General features: G+C 46.4%; 1 protein-coding gene across 1 annotated transcript in view; it reads right to left on the bottom strand.

The window, feature by feature from the left end:
* Window positions 1–3,860: 3,860 nt before the first annotated feature.
* The window catches only part of LOC143294640 (SCY1-like protein 2), a 433,967-nt gene continuing 420,327 nt past the window's right edge, over window positions 3,861–17,500 (bottom strand). The window contains exons 15-19 of the mRNA XM_076606016.1: window positions 16,083–16,204; window positions 13,782–13,960; window positions 8,989–9,244; window positions 7,556–7,678; window positions 3,861–4,200 (exon numbers count right to left, since the gene is read on the bottom strand). Of these exons, the coding sequence (XP_076462131.1) occupies window positions 4,180–4,200; window positions 7,556–7,678; window positions 8,989–9,244; window positions 13,782–13,960; window positions 16,083–16,204 (701 nt within the window). The 3' untranslated portion in view covers window positions 3,861–4,179. The remainder of the gene's footprint in view (window positions 4,201–7,555; window positions 7,679–8,988; window positions 9,245–13,781; window positions 13,961–16,082; window positions 16,205–17,500) is intronic.

Below are 17,500 nucleotides of genomic sequence, written 5' to 3'. Positions count from 1 at the left end.
CTTTCCATCTTCAGGACTATCGCTTACCTCTCCCCTCCATCCCTCTTTCCATCTATAGCACTGACACTTACCCCCTCCATCCCTCTTTCCATCTATAGCACTGACACTTACCCCCTCCATCCCTCTTTCCATCTATAGCACTGACACTTACCCCCTCCCTCCCTCTTTCTCCATCTATAGCACTGACACTTACCCCCTCCCTCTTTCCATCTACAGCAGTGACACTCACCACTTCACTTTTTCCATCTACAAGGCTGAATCTCCATTCCATTTGCAGTGTGTCCGCGCTAAAAAAAACAACAAAAAACAAAAAAAAAAACGACAAAAAAAAACCCTCTTTAATTTCATAATCATTTTTTCACGAGTCAAGTGCAGACGTGTGCAGAGTGAAGGCTGTCTGGCTCTGTGGGGTCTGCGTGAATCCCCCTGCAGGCTTTCTTCTGCCTCCGTTCTCTTTGTCACGGTGACGTTTGTCATGAGGTGTGAGAGTTTGGGGTGGGGAAGGTGTGGGGGTGGGGTGGGGGAAGGGTAACAACCAGCCTCCACCCGGACTCCTTCCCCTGCTTCTGTTTCTCCTACACCCCCTCCCTCCCCAGCACCCCTCCCCCGCCCCAAATCAGGATTCTGGTGACCATCCTCCTCCACCCCCCCCCCCAATCCTCCTTTCATCCCCTCTCTTCCATTTCCACCCCTTGTCCTAAACATAGACAACAACAACAACAAGGACGATGATAATAGCAATAATGATAACAACAAGAACACCATCATCATCAACAACAACAACAAATAATAATAATAATAACAATAACATCAACACCAATAATAATAATAAAAATAAAATAACAACAACAACAACAGTAACAACAACAATAATAATAATAATGATAATAATAAGAAAAAGAAGAAGAAGAAGAAGAAGAAGAAGAAGAAGAAGAAGAAGAAGAAATGTCCCTCCTATAAACATGGGAGGTGTTGTGAAGGGTTGCTTGGATCCGATACACTGGGAGCAAAGCACGCCACATCCAGTCAGGACGGCAGACTAGCACGGCAGAGTAGACTAACACAAGCAACCCTGCGCCACGCTGAATGCTGGAAGTGTAACGGTCACCCAACCATTCATCCCAGAACCGTAACAATCACCTAATCAGTTATCTCGGAACCGTAACAATAGCCCAATCAGTTATCTCAGAACCGTAACAATCACCTAATCAGTTATCTCGGAACCGTAACAATCACCTAATCAGTTATCTCAGAACCGTAACAATCACCTAATCAGTTATCCCAGAACCGTAACAATCACCTAATCAGTTTTCTCAGAACCGTAACAATCACCTAATCAGTCATATCAGAACCGTAACAATCACATAATCAGTTATCTCAAGGCTACGACAGTCACCCAACCAGTTATCTTAAAGCAGTAAGTCATCTAACAACTGATCTCAGAGACCGTAACAGTCACCCAGCCACTTAACTCAAAGCCATGACAGTCAACCAACCATTTTTCTCAAAGCTATGACAGCGGTCACCCAACTATTTATCTCAAAGCTATAACACTTAACCGCCAGTTATCTGAAAGATATAACACTTACCCAACCATTTATCTCATGCTATAATAGTCGGCTAATCATTTATCTCAAAGCTATAACAGATACCCAACCATTTATCTCATGCTATAACAGTCGCCTAATCATTTATCTCAAAGCTATAACAGATACCCAATCATTTATCTCATGCTATAACAGTCACCTAATCATTTATCTCAAAGCTATAACAGATACCCAACCATTTATCTCATGCTATAACAGTCGCCTAATCATTTATCTCAAAGCTATAACAGATACCCAACCATTTATCTCATGCTATAACAGTCGCCTAATCATTTATCTCAAAGCTATAACAGATACCCAATCATTTATCTCATGCTATAACAGTCGCCTAATCATTTATCTCAAAGCTATAACAGATACCCAACCATTTATCTCATGCTATAACAGTCGCCTAATCATTTATCTCAAAGCTATAACAGATACCCAACCATTTATCTCATGCTATAACAGTCGCCTAATCATTTATCTCAAAGCTATAACAGATACCCAACCATTTATCTCATGCTATAACAGTCGCCTAATCATTTATCTCAAAGCTATAACAGATACCCAATCATTTATCTCACGCTATAACAGTCGCCTAATCATTTATCTCAAAGCTATAACAGATACCCAATCATTTATCTCACGCTATAACAGTCGCCTAATCATTTATCTCAAAGCTATAACAGATACCCAATCATTTATCTCACGCTATAACAGTCGCCTAATCATTTATCTCAAGGCTATAACAGACATTCAACCATTTATCCCATGCTATAACAGACGTCTAATCATTTATCCCATGCTATAACAGACATCCAACCATTTATCTCAAAGCTATAACAGACGCCTAATCATTTATCTCAAAGCTATAACACACGCCTGACCTCTTATTTCACACGTGTCCATTCAGACTGCGGCTACGTATGCGGGTACATATACTTTTCCTGTATCACGATTCTTCTGCTAAACAAGATGTTAAAGAAAAATCCTAACGTACTTAAACATTCTATGTTTTACTGTGATATATCACCAGTGTTCATTTTAGACAAATTTGACACCTTCCAAACTTTTCCGTAAAAAGCCAAAGGAAATCTGTAGAACTCTTTTCGTGAACAGTGTATGATGTCACCAGTCAAGCATTCTGAGGTCATCATCATCAGCTGCAGCTGTGACAAAACTTTTCCGTAAAAAGTGACTGAGAACGTTGATGTTTTTGACTTTTTGCATTCATTATCAGTTGTTTCGCTTGTCAGTTTAACGACTTCTCTTTTACGAAGTCCTTTTAGTAATTTCCTGTAACTGTATTTAGAGGTGTGTTTTTTTCTTCCAAATTTCACCCACATTTTTACCCACATTTGCCCAGTTTCCCCCAACCCTCCATTCATCCACATCTCCCACCCCTTCTAACCGATAATACTCAGATGTATTCATAAATACTTTAACAAAATGTCTTCAATCACCGATATGTGTGACGGGACATTAAACAAAAATTCCTCCTCTGTAAAAAGTTATGCCCTTGTGGGAAAAAAAAGAACAAAAAAAAAAGAACATGGTTTAGATTGCTTTGTATGTAAGCCATCAGAATATACAGTTCCAGTTTAAGACGTCTCCTGTTAAGAAGTCCAACTTTAAGCCAAAGGAAATCTGTTGAACTCTTTTCGTGAACAGTGTATGGTGTCTCTGAGGTCCTCATCATCAGCTGCAGCTGTGACAAAAGTTGAACCCTTACGAAAAAAGAAAGAATCACCGTCACCTACATCGTTTATGCAGTGTGGAAGCTGGCCCAGCTGATATGTAGTTTTGTTGATAGTTTTGTCAAGCTTCATTTATCCTTACCCCTCTGCCCACTTCCTTCGCAGTCGGCGAAGTCACTTCTTCGGTGACTGAAAGCAAACATAACACGACAGTCAACACCCACACGTATCACGTGACAACATAGCAATAGCTGGTCCCAGCACACCCAAGGCTCAAACCACACATGTAACATGTAAAATAACATGCAAGCGAGTCTTTGCAGTGTTCTCATTGGGTCATTTTCTTTCTTTACTTCTTTATACCAATCTTTCTTTTACCTTCATCATGAAAAAGGTGAACACGTAAGTGATGAACTGACAAACAACCTTTCAGGGGAAAAAAACCTGTGGCAAAAGTTTCATTTAGCATTATCAAAGCGGCAAGAGAGAAATAATTGAGCAAGGTAGGGTGTGTTTGGTCGACAGGGCTTAGTATTGTGCATACATACATACATCGTACGCGGTGTGTCTCGTAAACAACAATGAGAGGGCATGACAATCAGTACAGTACAAATCCAAACTGTGCATAAGTGTTGGGAGGGAATCAACGATCACAGGGCGGAGTACAGAAGTCACAAGTTGCAAGCGTTAGGTGGCGCAATGGTTAGGACCACGGAGGAAGAGGAGGTCCGTTCACTGCTGGCGGAAGTGACGTCCACGTGTGGAGTTTGGCGCCCATGACGTCATATCCGCTTCTTCTTGTTCTTGTGTTGTTGTGGTTATTGTTGTTGTGGCTATCTTGTTGTTGTGTTGTCGTTGTTATTGTTTCACTGACGTCACAAACTGGACAATCGTTATTTTCCGAACAGCTGCATCTGGAAAGAAATAGAGAGAAGAGAGAACGATGTACTCATGATTGATGACAATGATGATGGTGGTGATTATGATTATGTCGTCTTTCAGCGCCCTTAATCCATTGCAATTAAAAATTTACATACATACACACAGACACATATATCTACCTATATACATTTGTATATGTAGATGAACTGATAGATACAGACACATGATACTCAGATACACACACACACACATATATATATTTTTTAAGCTGGAGACAGTGGCACAAGGCACCGAATCAATACAACACCATAAACGTGTTTTGTTTCTCTGTCGGCAAAATATGTAATGTAATAATTACTTCCTGCCTCAGTACAACCAAGACAAAAAAGCAAACAAACAAAAAAAAACAACAACAACCAAAAAATACTCTCCTCATAACTGTTTTATCGATGAAAGGTAAGACATGACGCTCATCCATAAACCAGACAGGCGGAACGAATAGGGGCGGGTAGGGGAGAGGGGGTGGTGGGTGTGGGAAGGGCGGGGGTGTCGTGTTGTGTGTGTGTGTGTGCGTGTATGTGTGTGTGTGTGTGTGTTGTGTTGTGTTGTGTTGTGTTGTGTTTGTGCGTGTGAGTCAGTGGGTGAGTGAGTGAGTGTGTGTGTGTGTGTGTGTGTGTGTGTGTGTGTGTGTGTGTGTGTGGTGTGGTGTGGTGTGGTGTGGTGTGGTGTGTGTTGTGTCGTGTGTGTGTGTGTGTGTGTGTGTGTGTGTGTGGTGTGGTGTGGTGTGCTCTGTGTGTGTGTGTGTGTGTGTGTGTGTGTATGTGTGCTGTGTTGTATTGTGTTGTATTGTGTTGTGTTGTGTTGTGTGTGTGTGTGCGTTGTGTTGTGCTGTGCTGTGCTCGGTGTGTGTGTTGTGTTGTGTTGTGTGTCGTGTTGTGTCGTGTGTGTGTGTGTGTGTGTGTGTGTGTGTGTGTGTGTGTGTGTGTGTGTGTGTGTGTGTGTATTTAAAAAAATGCACATGTTTGCTAGTATGTCTTTGTGTTATTACAGTATCATATCATTGCTCCTTTGTTATAACTTTTTTGCAGTCATCTTTAAATGTTCATTATCATCATTATCATCATTACCGTAGTACTGCCACCAACATTATCATCATCATATCATCAACACTATTATCATCGTCATCATTATCATCATCATAAAAACATCACACCACCATCATCATCGTCATAATCGTCGTTGTCGTCTATTACATAATAAATTGAATATGAATGACTGTGATTTTTGCATATTGTTTATGTGTTTTACACCACAAAGTAATGTATGTATGGATGTAATAAAGCGTTCTGCATTCTCTATTATCATCATCATCGTCGTTATCATCACCATCATGATCATCATCACTATAGTAGTAATGACGCACCACACTATCGCCCAGCGCCCAGAAGCCCTGACGGCGCTGTTTGAAAGAGGAGGGGGGACGTTTCTAAATTTCATTATCATCATCATTGTCATCACCGCATCGTCACCATTATTGTCATCAGCATCATATCATCACTACAGTCGTAACGACGCACTACAATCTCGCCCAAGGCCTAGAAGCTCTGACAGCGCTGTTTGAAGGAGGAGGGGGGACGTTTCCAAATTTCATTATCATCATCACCATCATTATCATCACTGTCATCACCACCACCATAATCATGATAATGTCCACTATAGTAGTGATGACGTACCACACTCTCGCCGCTGGCAAGCTTTGTGTGCGCTGTTTGAAGGAGGAGGGGGATGCTTATGAATTTCGTAACATCATCATCGTCATCATGCCATCATCATCACCATATTACCGTCATCATAACATCATCACCATATCACCGTAATTATATCATCACCATGTCATCATCATCATCGCCATATCACCGTCATCATATCAACATCATGTCATCATCATCATCACCATATCACCGTCATCATATCATCACCATGTCAACATCGTCATCACCATATCACCGTCATCATATCATCACCATGTCATCATCATCATCATATCACCGTCATCATATCATCACCATGTCATAATCATTACCATATCACCGTCATCATATCATTACCATGTCATCATCATCATCACCATATCACCGTCATCATATCATCACTATGTCATCATATCATCACCATATCACTGTCATCATATCATCACCATGTCATCATCATCGTATCAACGTCATCATATCAGCACCATGTCATCATCATCATCATCACCATATCACCGTCATCATAGCATCACTATGTCATCATCATCATATCACCGTCATCATATCATCACCATGTCACCATCACCAACGTATCGTCATCATATCATCACCACCCCTGAAAACGGAGTATGGCTGCCCACATGGCGGGGTAAAAACGGTCATACACGCAAAAGCCCACTCGTGTACATCCGAGTCAACGTAGGGGTTGCAACCCACGAACGAAGACGAAGAAGATAAATCATCACCAAGTCATCATCACCATCATCATTATCATCAACATATCATCGTCATCATATCATCACGAAGACATCATCACCGTCATCATATCCTCACCATGTCATCATCACCATCATCATTATCATCAACATATCATCGTCATCATATCATCACCAAGACATCATCACCATCATCATTATCATCAACATATCATCGTCATCATATCATCACCAAGACATCATCACCATCATCATCATCAACATATCATCGTCATCATATCATCACCAAGACATCATCACCATCATCATTATCATCAACATATCATCGTCATCATATCATCACCATGCCATCATCATCATTATCATCAACATATCATCGTCATCATATCATCACCATGACATCATCACCATCATCATTATCGTCATCATATCATCACCGTGTCATCATCATCATCATCATCATTAAAGCGTTTTTGTAAAGCACCTAGAGCAGATTTCTGGATAGTGTGCTATATAAGTATCCATTATTATTATTATTATCATTATCATCAACATATCATCGTCATCATATCATCACCATGTCATCACCACCACATCATCATCACCACCACCACATCATCATCACCACCACATCATCATCATCACCATATCATCACCACCACCACATCATCATCATCATTATCACCACCACATCATCATCACCACCACATCATCATCATCACCACCACATCACCACCACATCATCATCACCACCACCACATCATCATCAAATCATCATCACCACCACCACATCATCATCATCACCACCACCACATCATCATCATCATCACCACCACATCATCATCATCACCACATCAACATCAGCACATCATCATCATCACCACATCAACATCATCAGCACTACAGCAGTGACGACGCACCACACTCTCCCCCAGGGCCTGGAAGCTCTGACGACGCTGTTTGAAGGAGGAGGGGGAGGCCGACCCGTCCCCAAAGCCCAGAGTGCCCAGTATGCTGCTCTTGCTGCCTCGCCGCTCCATGTCCTGCACACACACACACACACACACGCGCGCGCGCACACACACACACACACAGATACACATACACAGATACACGCACGCGTTCGGTCACACGCACGCACAAACGTACGCACACGAACGCATGCACATGCACACACACGCGCGCGCACACACGTACACGCACACATTTTCCGTCTAAAATCACAAATGTGCAAAAGAACTAACGAACGAACACACACATATACACAGGCTTCACGTTAATGTGCTTACGACGGATTTTTTTGTTTGTTTATTTTTTTGTTTGTTAATTTTTCATTCTTTTTTTTTTGACAAGAAACAAACAAACAAACAAACAAAAAAATCGTGAGCCAATACTACTACTACTCCTACAACTGCTACAGCTACAAACAACAACAACAAAATCACTACAAGTGGGAAATCAGGTCAAAAGTTGAAAACAAACCCCCTTCCCTCTCCTTTACATACTCCCACTCCTCCCTCCTCGCCACTGCCACCCCCCCTCCACCCCCTCCCCCTACACACACACACACCTACAACTGCTGCAACAACAAACAAGAAAAAAACCACATCACCACAAGTGGTAAATCAGGTCCAAAGTTGAAGACAAACCCCCATCCCTCTCCTACACTACTATAATTATCCCAATCCCTTCTCCTCCCTCTTCCCCCCCTCACCCCCCACCACCATCACTAAGTAACCCACCCTGTCCTCCCTCCCGTTATCATATGTATGACCGTCAGTCGTGTCCGACAATGACCGTTAAAACAGCAGAGGAGGCAACTGCTGTCCCGACCATCTGGGCTAGAATTTGATTATTGTATAGAGTGTCTTGCCAAAGTTATATCCCCACTCTCTCGGCCAAAAGGGTTTTAGGACAGTCGGTGTTGGGATGGTTTTCCCAAAGGCCAACTAGCGCCCCAAGGCTGCAGCACTAAGAGCCAGTGCAGTGTTGCCTCCTAGTTTGAGAGTCAAAGTCCTTCATGAAAGACTAAGCTGTTAATGACTTCCACTGCAATGGAGAAACCATTGATCATACGTTTCTCACTTTGCTGTTTGGCCCAACTGTAAGCTTGTGTCAATCTGTGATATAAGCTAAGCGTTGGTTCTATACCATTTCTACAACACCTACAACTGCTGCTACTACAACTACCACCACCACCACCACCACCAAACTCACTACAAGTGGGAAATCAGATCAAAGTTAATGACAACCCCTTCCCTCTCCTCCCCTACCACCACCATCACGAACCCCCACCCACACCCCCTCCCTCCCACTATCCCCCCCCCTCTATAAACCAAACAAACAAGCTGACCGGCACGACCAGAGGGCCCAGGCTATGGGTGGAGAACCGCCGGGGCTTCTCGCCCTTCACGGAGTCGCGGTCGTCGCCGAAGCAGCTGATGGGGAAGACGCCCAGGCTGTGGGTGGACGGCCGGCGGGGCCTCTCGCCGCCCTCGCCGAACATGGAGATGGGCAGGATGCCGACGCTGTGCGTGGAGGGCCGGCGCGAGGACCGGTCGCTGCCGCAGATGCTGCCGCGCTGGTGGCTGAGGTACTCCGTGAAGCCGCTGTCAGGAGGAGTAAGAGGAGGAGTAAGAGGAGGAGGAGGAGGAAGACTAACAGGAAGAGTAAGAGGAGGAAGAGGAAGAGGAGGGGGAGGAGGAGAAGAGGAAGAGTAAGAGGATTAAAAGGAGGAGTAAGAGGAGGAGGAGGAGAAGGAGGAGTAAGTGGAGGAGGAGGAGTAAGAGGAGTAAAAGGAGGAGTAAGAGGAGAAGGAGTAAGAGGAGGAGGAGAAGAGGAGGAGGAAGACTAACAGGAAGAGTAAGAGGAGGAAGAGGAAGAGTAAGAGGAGGAGGAGGAGAAGAGGAAGAGTAAGAGGAGGAGGATTAAAAGGAGGAGTAAGAGGAGGAGAGAAGGAGGAGTAAAAGGAGGAGTAAGTGGAGGAGGAGGAGTAAGAGGAGGAATAAGATGAGGAAGACTAACAGGAAGAGTAAGAGGAGGAGGAGGAGTAAGAGGAGTAAAAGGAGGAGTAAGAGGAGGAGGAGTAAGAGGAGAAGGAGTAAGAGGAGGAGGAGAAGAGGAGGAGGAGGAGGAGGAAGACTAACAGGAAGAGTAAGAGGAGGAGGAGGAGTAAGAGGAGGAGGAGGAGAAGAAGAGGAGTAAGAGGAGGAGGATTAAAAGGAGGAGTAAGAGGAGGAGGAGTAAGAGGAGGAGGAGGAATAAAAGGAATAACAGGAGCAGTAGGAGTAAGAGGAGGAGTAAGAGGAGGAGTAAGAGGAGGAGGAGTTTTGTTTCATGTCCCGTCACACATGCCGGTGATTGAAGACATTTTGTCCGACTATCAATGGGGCGGGGACGGGGTGTGGGGGCCGGAGGGGGCCGGGGGGTGGGGTGGGGGTGTGGGTGAGATCTTAACCAAAGATGCAAATACAATTACAGAAAATTACTTAATGAACTTCGTAAAAGTGAAGTCGTTAATTAATCTAACAAACGAAACAACTTTTTGCCACTGTGACACACACCACATATGTGAGAGACAGTAATGTCCGACTCTGACCATCCATAATCAAAGAGTGGTAACGGACACACACCATAAAATTATATGTGGGATAGTTGTGTCAAACTGTGATCATCCAACAAGAATGAAGAGTTTTTACTGACACACACTATACATATAGGATAATCGCGTCAGACTACGACCATCCAACAACAATGAAGACTGGTAACGAACACACACCATACATATAGGACAGTTGTGTCAGACGATGAACATTCATCAAACAACAGTACAGATTGACCTCCTCCTCCTCCTCAGGCCCATAACAACATAGTCGTTGGGGGAAGCCTGAGGACCGCAGACGCAACCTCCCTTCTCCATCTGTCTCTGTCGGCAGCCGCTGGCAGCAGCTCACGTGTGTGGAGTCCGGTCCATTGTTTGATGTTCTCATGCCAGTTCTTCCGCTGTCTTCCTCTTCTTCTCCCGCCCTCGATGGTGCCTTGCATGATTGTTTTGGACATACAGGTGTGTCGAGTGTTGTGTCCAAACCATATCAGCTTGCGTCTCTTCACAGTTGAAAGGAGAGGTTCCTGAGGTCCAGCAAGGTTCTCAATTCTGCTCCGTACATGTTCACTGGTCCTGCGCTCGATCCAGGGAATTTGAAGGAGCTTCCTCAGGCATTTGTTCTCGAAGGCCTGGATCTTCCTTTCAGTTTCGGCCGTCAGTGTCCATGCCTCGCAACCATACAGTACAATGGAGACTACCAGGGCTTTGTAGAGTTTGAATTTTGTGGAGAATCGGATGTTACTTTTCCACACTCTGTGGACAGCTCTATCCATTTACAAGGCAGACAACTTCAAGTCAACGCTGCCTATGATTCCGGTCTCAGCAGGCACACACGTATGCCCGGAGCTTCCTTTTACTGATGAAGTGTCCGGGATTGTTTCAAGGTATCATTTATTTACCTGTGTGCTAGCTTAATCGGTACACAGGGTGGACATGACGACATGTCTGTACTACGCTGGGAACACGGGTGGACACGACCATTCGTCAGTGCAACACCTGGGCAAGGAAGGGGTGGACACGACAACACGTCAGTGCAAAAGGTGTGGACACGACAACACCGTCAGAGCAATAGGGGTGGACACGACAACACCGTCAGTGAAATAGGGGTGGACACGACAACACCGTCAGTGCAATAGGGGTGGACACGACAACACCGTCAGTGTAATAGGGGTGGACACGACAACACCGTCAGTGCAATAGGGGTGGACACGACAACACGTCAGTGCAATAGGGGTGGACACGACAACACCGTCAGAGCAATAGGGGTGGACACGACAACACCGTCAGTGCAATAGGGGTGGACACGACAACACCGTCAGAGCAATAGGGGTGGACACGACAACACCGTCAGAGCAATAGGGGTGGACACGACAACACCGTCAGTGAAATAGGGGTGGACACGACAACACCGTCAGTGCAATAGGGGTGGACACGACAACACCGTCAGTAATATAGGGGTGGACACGACAACACGTCAGTGCAATAGGGGTGGACACGACAACACCGTCAGTGCAAAAGGGGTGGACACGACAACACCGTCAGTGCAATAGGGGTGGGCACGACAACACCGTCAGTGCAATAGGGGTGGACACGACAACACCGTCAGAGCAATAGGGGTGGACACGACAACACCGTCAGTGTAATAGGGGTGGACACGAGAACACCGTCAGTGTAAAAGGAGTGGACACGACAACACCGTCAGTGTAAAAGGTGTGGACACGACAACACCGTCAGTGTAAAAGGTGTGGACACGACAACACCGTCAGTGTAAAAGGTGTGGACACTACAACACCGTCAGTGTAATAGGGGTGGACACGACAACACCGTCAGTGTAAAAGGAGTGGACACGACAACACCGTCAGTGTAAAAGGTGTGGACACGACAACACCGTCAGTGTAAAAGGTGTGGACACGACAACACCGTCAGTGTAAAAGGTGTGGACACGACAACACCGTCAGTGCAATAGGGGTGGACACGACACCGTCAGTGCAATAGGGGTGGACACGACAAAACGTCAGTGCAATAGGGGTGGACACGACAACACCGTCAGTGCAATAGGGGTGGACACGACAACACCGTCAGAGCAAAAGAAGTGGACACGACAACACGTCAGTGTAAAAGGTGTGGACACGACAACACGTCAGTGCAATAGGGGTGGACACGACAACACGTCAGTGCAATAGGGGTGGACACGACAAAACGTCAGTGCAATAGGGGTGGACACGACAAAACGTCAGTGCAATAGGGGTGGACACGACAACACCGTCAGTGTAAAAGGTGTGCACACGACAACACCGTCAGAGCAATAGGGGTGGACACGACAACACCGTCAGTGTAAAAGGGATGGACACGACACCTTCAGAGCAATAGGGGTAGACACGACAACACGTCAGTGTAAAATGGGTGGACACGACAACACCGTCAGTGCAATAGGGGTGGACACGACAACACGTCAGTGTAAAAGGTGTGGACACGACAACACGTCAGTGTAAAAGGTGTGGACACGACAACACCGTCAGTGTAAAAGGTGTGGACACGACAACACCGTCAGTGCAAAAGGTGTGGACGCGACAACACGTCAGTGTAAAAGGTGTGGACACGACAACACCGTCAGTGTAAAAGGTGTGGACACGACAACACCGTCAGTGTAATAGGGGTGGACACGACAACACCGTCAGTGCAATAGGGGTGGACACGACAACACCGTCAGTGAAATAGGGGTGGACACGACAAAACGTCAGTGTAAAAGGTGTGGACACGACAACACGTCAGTGTAAAAGGGGTGGACACGACAACACCGTCAGTGTAATAGGGGTGGACACGACAACACCGTCAGTGTAAAAGGTGTGGACACGACAACACCGTCAGTGTAAAAGGGGTGGACACGACAACACCGTCAGTGTAATAGGGGTGGACACGACAACACCGTCAGTGCAAAAGGTGTGGACGCGACAACACGTCAGTGCAATAGGGGTGGACACGACAACACCGTCAGTGCAAAAGGTGTGGACGCGACAACACGTCAGTGCAATAGGGGTGGACACGACAACACCGTCAGTGCAATAGGGGTGGACACGACAACACGTCAGTGCAATAGGGGTGGACACGACAACACCGTCAGTGTAAAAGGGGTGGACACGACAACACCGTCAGTGTAAAAGGGGTGGACACGACAACACGTCAGTGTAAAAGGGGTGGACACGACAACACGTCAGTGTAAAAGGAGTGGACACGACAACACGTCAGTGTAAAAGGTGTGGACACGACAACACCGTCAGTGTAAAAGGGGTGGACACGACAACACGTCAGTGTAAAAGGGGTGGACACGACAACACGTCAGTGTAAAAGGGGTGGACACGACAACACGTCAGTGTAAAAGGAGTGGACACGACAACACGTCAGTGTAAAAGGGGTGGACACGACAACACCGTCAGTGTAAAAGGGGTGGACACGACAACACGTCAGTGCAAAAGGGGTGGACACGACAACACGTCAGTGTTAAAGGGGTGGACACGACAACACCGTCAGAGCTGTGCCGCCACCTGACGCAGGCGCTGAAGGCCCCCAGGCTGGTGGTGGAGGGGCGGCGGGAGCCGACGGGGCTGTGGACGTCCTCGCTGGTGATGGAGATGGTGGGCGTGCCGGCGGAGGGCGGCACGAGGGAGTGGCGGCGCTGTACCATCTCCGTCAGGCTGGGCTTGTCCAGGCTGCCCTTCTCGTCCTGTTCACACGGCACACACGTGTAGATACTGTACAGGTATTCATAGCTCACACACGGCACACACGTGTAGATACTGTACAGGTACACATAGCTCAGACACGGTACACACATGTAGATACAGTACAGGTATTCATAGCTCACACACGGCACACACGTGTAGATACAGTACAGGTATTCATAGGTCAGACACGGCACACACGTGTAGATACAGTACAGGTATTCATAGGTCAGACACGGCACACACATGTAGATACAGTACAGGTATTCATAGGTCAGACACGGCACACACGTGTAGATACAGTACAGGTATTCATAGCTCAGACACGGCACACACACGTAGATACAGTACAGACATACATAGCTCAGACACGGCACACACATGTAGATACATTACAGATATTCATAGCTCAGACACGGCACACACATGTAGATACTGTACAGGTATTCATAGGTCAGACACGGCACACACATGTAGATACAGTACAGATATTCATAGCTCAGACACGGCACACACATGTAGATACTGTACAGGTATTCATAGGTCAGACACGGCACACACATGTAGATACAGTACAGGTATTCATAGGTCAGACACGGCACACACATGTAGATACAGTACAGGCATTCATAGGTCAGACACGGCACACACATGTAGATACAGTACAGGTATTCATAGCTCAGACACGGCACACACGTGTAGATATTGTACAGACATACATAGCTCACACACGGCACACACGTGTATATACAGTACAGGCATACATAGCTCACACACGGCACACACGTGTAGATACTGTACAGGTATTCATAGCTCACACACGGCATACACGTGTAGATACAGTACAGACATACATAGCTCACACACGGCTCACACGTGTAGATACTGTACAGGTACACATAGCTCACACACGGCACACACATGTAGATACAGTACAGGTACACATAGCTCACACACGGCACACACATGTAGATACAGTACAGGTATTCATAGCTCAGACACGGCACACACATGTAGATACAGTACAGGCTTACATAGCTCAGACACGGCACACACATGTAGATACAGTACAGGTATTCATAGGTCAGACACGGCACACACATGTAGATACAGTACAGGTATTCATAGGTCAGACACGGCACACACATGTAGATACAGTACAGGCATTCATAGCTCACACACGGCACACACATGTAGATACAGTACAGACATACATAGCTCAGACACGGCACACACATGTAGATACAGTACAGACATTCATAGGTCAGACACGGCACACACATGTAGATACAGTACAGGCATTCATAGCTCACACACGGCACACACATGTACACAGATACAGTACAGGCATTCATAGCTCACACACGGCACACACATGTAGATACAGTACAGGTATTCATAGCTCAGACACGGCACACACGTGTAGATATTGTACAGACATACATAGCTCAGACACGGCACACACATGTAGATACAGTACAGGTACACATAGCTCAGACACGGCACACACACATACATACAGTACACACAAACACATAGAGCACACACACACACACACACACACACACACACACACACACACACGCACAGACACAATTCGCACACACGCACGTACAAACACGCATACACACACGAACACACACACATACATACGCACGAGCTTGCTTACGCTGGCACGCACGCGTGTACAAACACAACGCGCGCGCGTGTACGCAGGCGCGTACATAGGCACACACACACACACACACACACACACACACACATACACACACACACATTCACAAGCACATAACACACACACACAAACATGCACACTGAAAGATATATATATATAGAGAAACACACACACTCAGAAACACACACAAATACACACACACACACACACACACACACACAGAAACACATACACACATAAACACACATACATACATACACACACACAGATACTCACACACACACACACACCCAGGGAGACAGGACACTGACCAGACTCAAGACCTGTGACTGCACACACACACAACACACAACGCACCCCCGCCCCCCCACACACTACACACCACATACACGCACACATGCACACACAAACACACACACCACCCACCCACACACCACACCCACACTGACCAGACTCATGCCCAGTGACTGCAGGCTGTGGTTCTTCCTGTGGACCTTGGGGCTGGCGCCCCGGGCCCTCTGCTGAAGCTCGGGTGTGCTAGGGGCCGAGAACCCGCCGATCATGTCAAACACTGCACACCCGGCACGTCAGGCACGTCAGGTTATGTCAAGTCGTGTCATTCCAGGTCAAGTCAAGTCAGACCAAGCCAAGTCAAGTCAAGCCAGGTCCTGTAATGTCAGGTCAGGTCAGGTCAGGTCCTGTTATGTCAGGTCAAGCCAGGTCCTGTTATGTCAGGTCAAGTCAAGTCAGGTCCTGTTATGTCAGGTCAGGTCAAGCAGGTCAGGTCAAGTCAGTTCCTGTTATGTCAGGTCAGTTCCTGTTATGTCAGGTAAGGTCAAGCCATGTCCTGTTATGTCAGGTCAGGTCATGTTATGTCAGGTCAAGCCAGGTCCTGTTATGTCAGGTCAAGTCATGTCCTGTTATGTCAGGTCAGGTCAAGCCAGGTCCTGTTATGTCAGGTCCTGTTATGTCAGGTAAGGTCAAGCCAGGTCCTGTTATGTCAGGTCAGGTCAAGCCAGGTCCTGTTATGTCAGGTCAAGCCATGTCCTGTTATGTCAAGTCAAGCCAGGTCCTGTTATGTCAGGTCAGGTCAAGACAGGTCCTGTTATGTCAGGTCAAGCCAGGTCCTGTTATGTCAGGTCAAGCCATGTCCTGTTATGTCAGGTCAGGTCAAGCCATGTCCTGTTATGTCAGGTCAGGTCAAGCCAGGTCCCGTTATGTCAGGTCATGTCAAGCCAGGTTGTTATGTCAGGTCAAGTCAAGCCAGGTTGTTATGTCAGGTCAAGTCAAGTCAGTTCCTGTTATATCAGGTTAAGTCAAGTCCTGTTGTGTCAGTTCAGGTCAAGTCAAGTCAGGCCCTGTTATGTCAGGTCAAGCCAGGTCCTGTTATGTCAGCTCAGGCCAGGTCCTGTTATGTCAGGTCAAGTCATCTTATGTCAGGTCAGGTCAGTTCCTGTTATGTCAGGTCAGGTCAGACCAGTTCCTGTTATGTCAGGTAAGATCAAGTCAGGTCCTGTTATGTCAGGTCAAGTCATGTTATGTCAAGTCAAACCAGTTCCTGTTATGTCAGGTCAAGTCAGTTCCTGTTGTGAGGTAAGGTCAAGCCAGGTCATGTTATGTGAGGTAAGGCAAGCCAGGTCATGTTATGTCAGGTCCTGTTATGTCAGGTCATGTCAGTTCCTGTTATGTCAGGTCAAGTCAGTTCCTGTTATGTGAGGTCAGGTCAGGTCAGGTCAACTCGTCAAGTGAGCCCAGGTCAAGCCAAACCAAGCCGAGCTAAATAAAGTCGGGTAAGGTAAAATCAAGTTAAGTCATGTCGGGTCAGGTCAGACCAGGTCAAGTGAAGTAATGAAGTCAAATCAGGTCA

The sequence above is a fragment of the Babylonia areolata genome, chromosome 20 (assembly GCF_041734735.1).
Source record: "Babylonia areolata isolate BAREFJ2019XMU chromosome 20, ASM4173473v1, whole genome shotgun sequence".
NCBI lineage: Eukaryota > Metazoa > Mollusca > Gastropoda > Neogastropoda > Buccinidae > Babylonia > Babylonia areolata.
Note: the sequence above shows the minus strand (reverse complement) of the source record. Positions and strands in the feature narration are given on the sequence as shown.